This window comes from Aureococcus anophagefferens, assembly GCF_000186865.1.
Source record: "Aureococcus anophagefferens unplaced genomic scaffold AURANscaffold_672, whole genome shotgun sequence".
Classification (NCBI taxonomy): Eukaryota; class Pelagophyceae; order Pelagomonadales; family Pelagomonadaceae; genus Aureococcus; species Aureococcus anophagefferens.
Genome location: NW_008706025.1, coordinates 5559 through 6494, shown reverse-complemented (window position 1 = coordinate 6494; position 936 = coordinate 5559). Strand labels below are relative to the sequence as shown.

The following is a 936-nucleotide window of genomic DNA, read 5'->3' as shown; positions in this document are numbered from 1 at the left end:
GACGAGCTTCCGCCAGATCTCGAGCGCGCCGTCGAAGTCGTCGTCGTAGTACTTCGCGCAGCCCAAGTTGTAGTGGGCGAAGGGCGCCGACGCCGGGTCCGTCTTGCTCACGCACTCCTCGACGCGCGCGCGGTCCTCGGGCTCGTAGCCCGCGAAGCTCGCCATGCCTCGGCAGCCCGCGGTTCGAAGCAAGGGGTAATAAATAGTATGGGGTGGCAGCTCAACGAGATTATGTTGCGCGAGCTCCTCGTACTGCAACCCATCGTTTTGGGGCAATGTTGACGACTTTTGGCCGGGGACTTTTCGACGCCGCCGTCGTCGACGCGGCCCCAGACGGACCGCAGCGGTATTCGCTCCCCCGCGAAGGCGCCCGCGACAAGACTTACGCGTCCGGGCGGTTCGGGTCCGGTGGAAGGAAACCGAGGCGCGCTGGAGGGCACCGTGTCCGGTTTGGCGCCACGCGAGGAAGGGGGTTTTGGGGCAGCTCTTGGACGTGTTCGCGATGATGATGGTCGTGGACCGTCTGCTGGCGCTGCAGAGCCCTTCGTTGGTACCTATGGATGGGCTCGAGCATCTCAGGACACGAAAAGTTCTCGACCTCGAATGCCCGCACGCTGCCCGAGAAACTGTGTTGCGACACCGTCGGCGCCGGGGCTGCGCAGGCTCTGAGATCGTGGGAAAAGTGTGTCCTGAAGGTTTCGAGCCCCCCGCGGGTACCCATAGGGCGCCTCCAACCTCTAAGGACAAGAAAATATCGCACACTCGACTCACACCGCCGCCCTCTCGTCCCGCCGCCGAACAACCGTCGCGCTCGCGAGCCAACGCAATGATCTCAGCAGCCCAAATTCGCTGCCCCGCCCCGTCGAAGGGTTCCGCAGCCGCGCCGCGCCGCGCGACCCGCCATCGTTGCACTCAGCCCGCGCGCTGCGGCGTGGA

At 65.3% G+C, this 936-nt stretch overlaps 1 protein-coding gene across 1 annotated transcript in view; it reads right to left on the bottom strand.

Annotated features, from left to right (window-relative positions):
- Positions 1–3: 3 nt before the first annotated feature.
- The window catches only part of AURANDRAFT_68945 (expressed protein), a gene marked incomplete at both ends in the record, with an annotated part of 6468 nt that continues 5535 nt past the window's right edge, over positions 4–936 (bottom strand). The window contains 2 exons of the mRNA XM_009044682.1: positions 4–167; positions 736–737. Coding sequence (XP_009042930.1) covers positions 4–167; positions 736–737 — 166 coding nt within the window. The remainder of the gene's footprint in view (positions 168–735; positions 738–936) is intronic.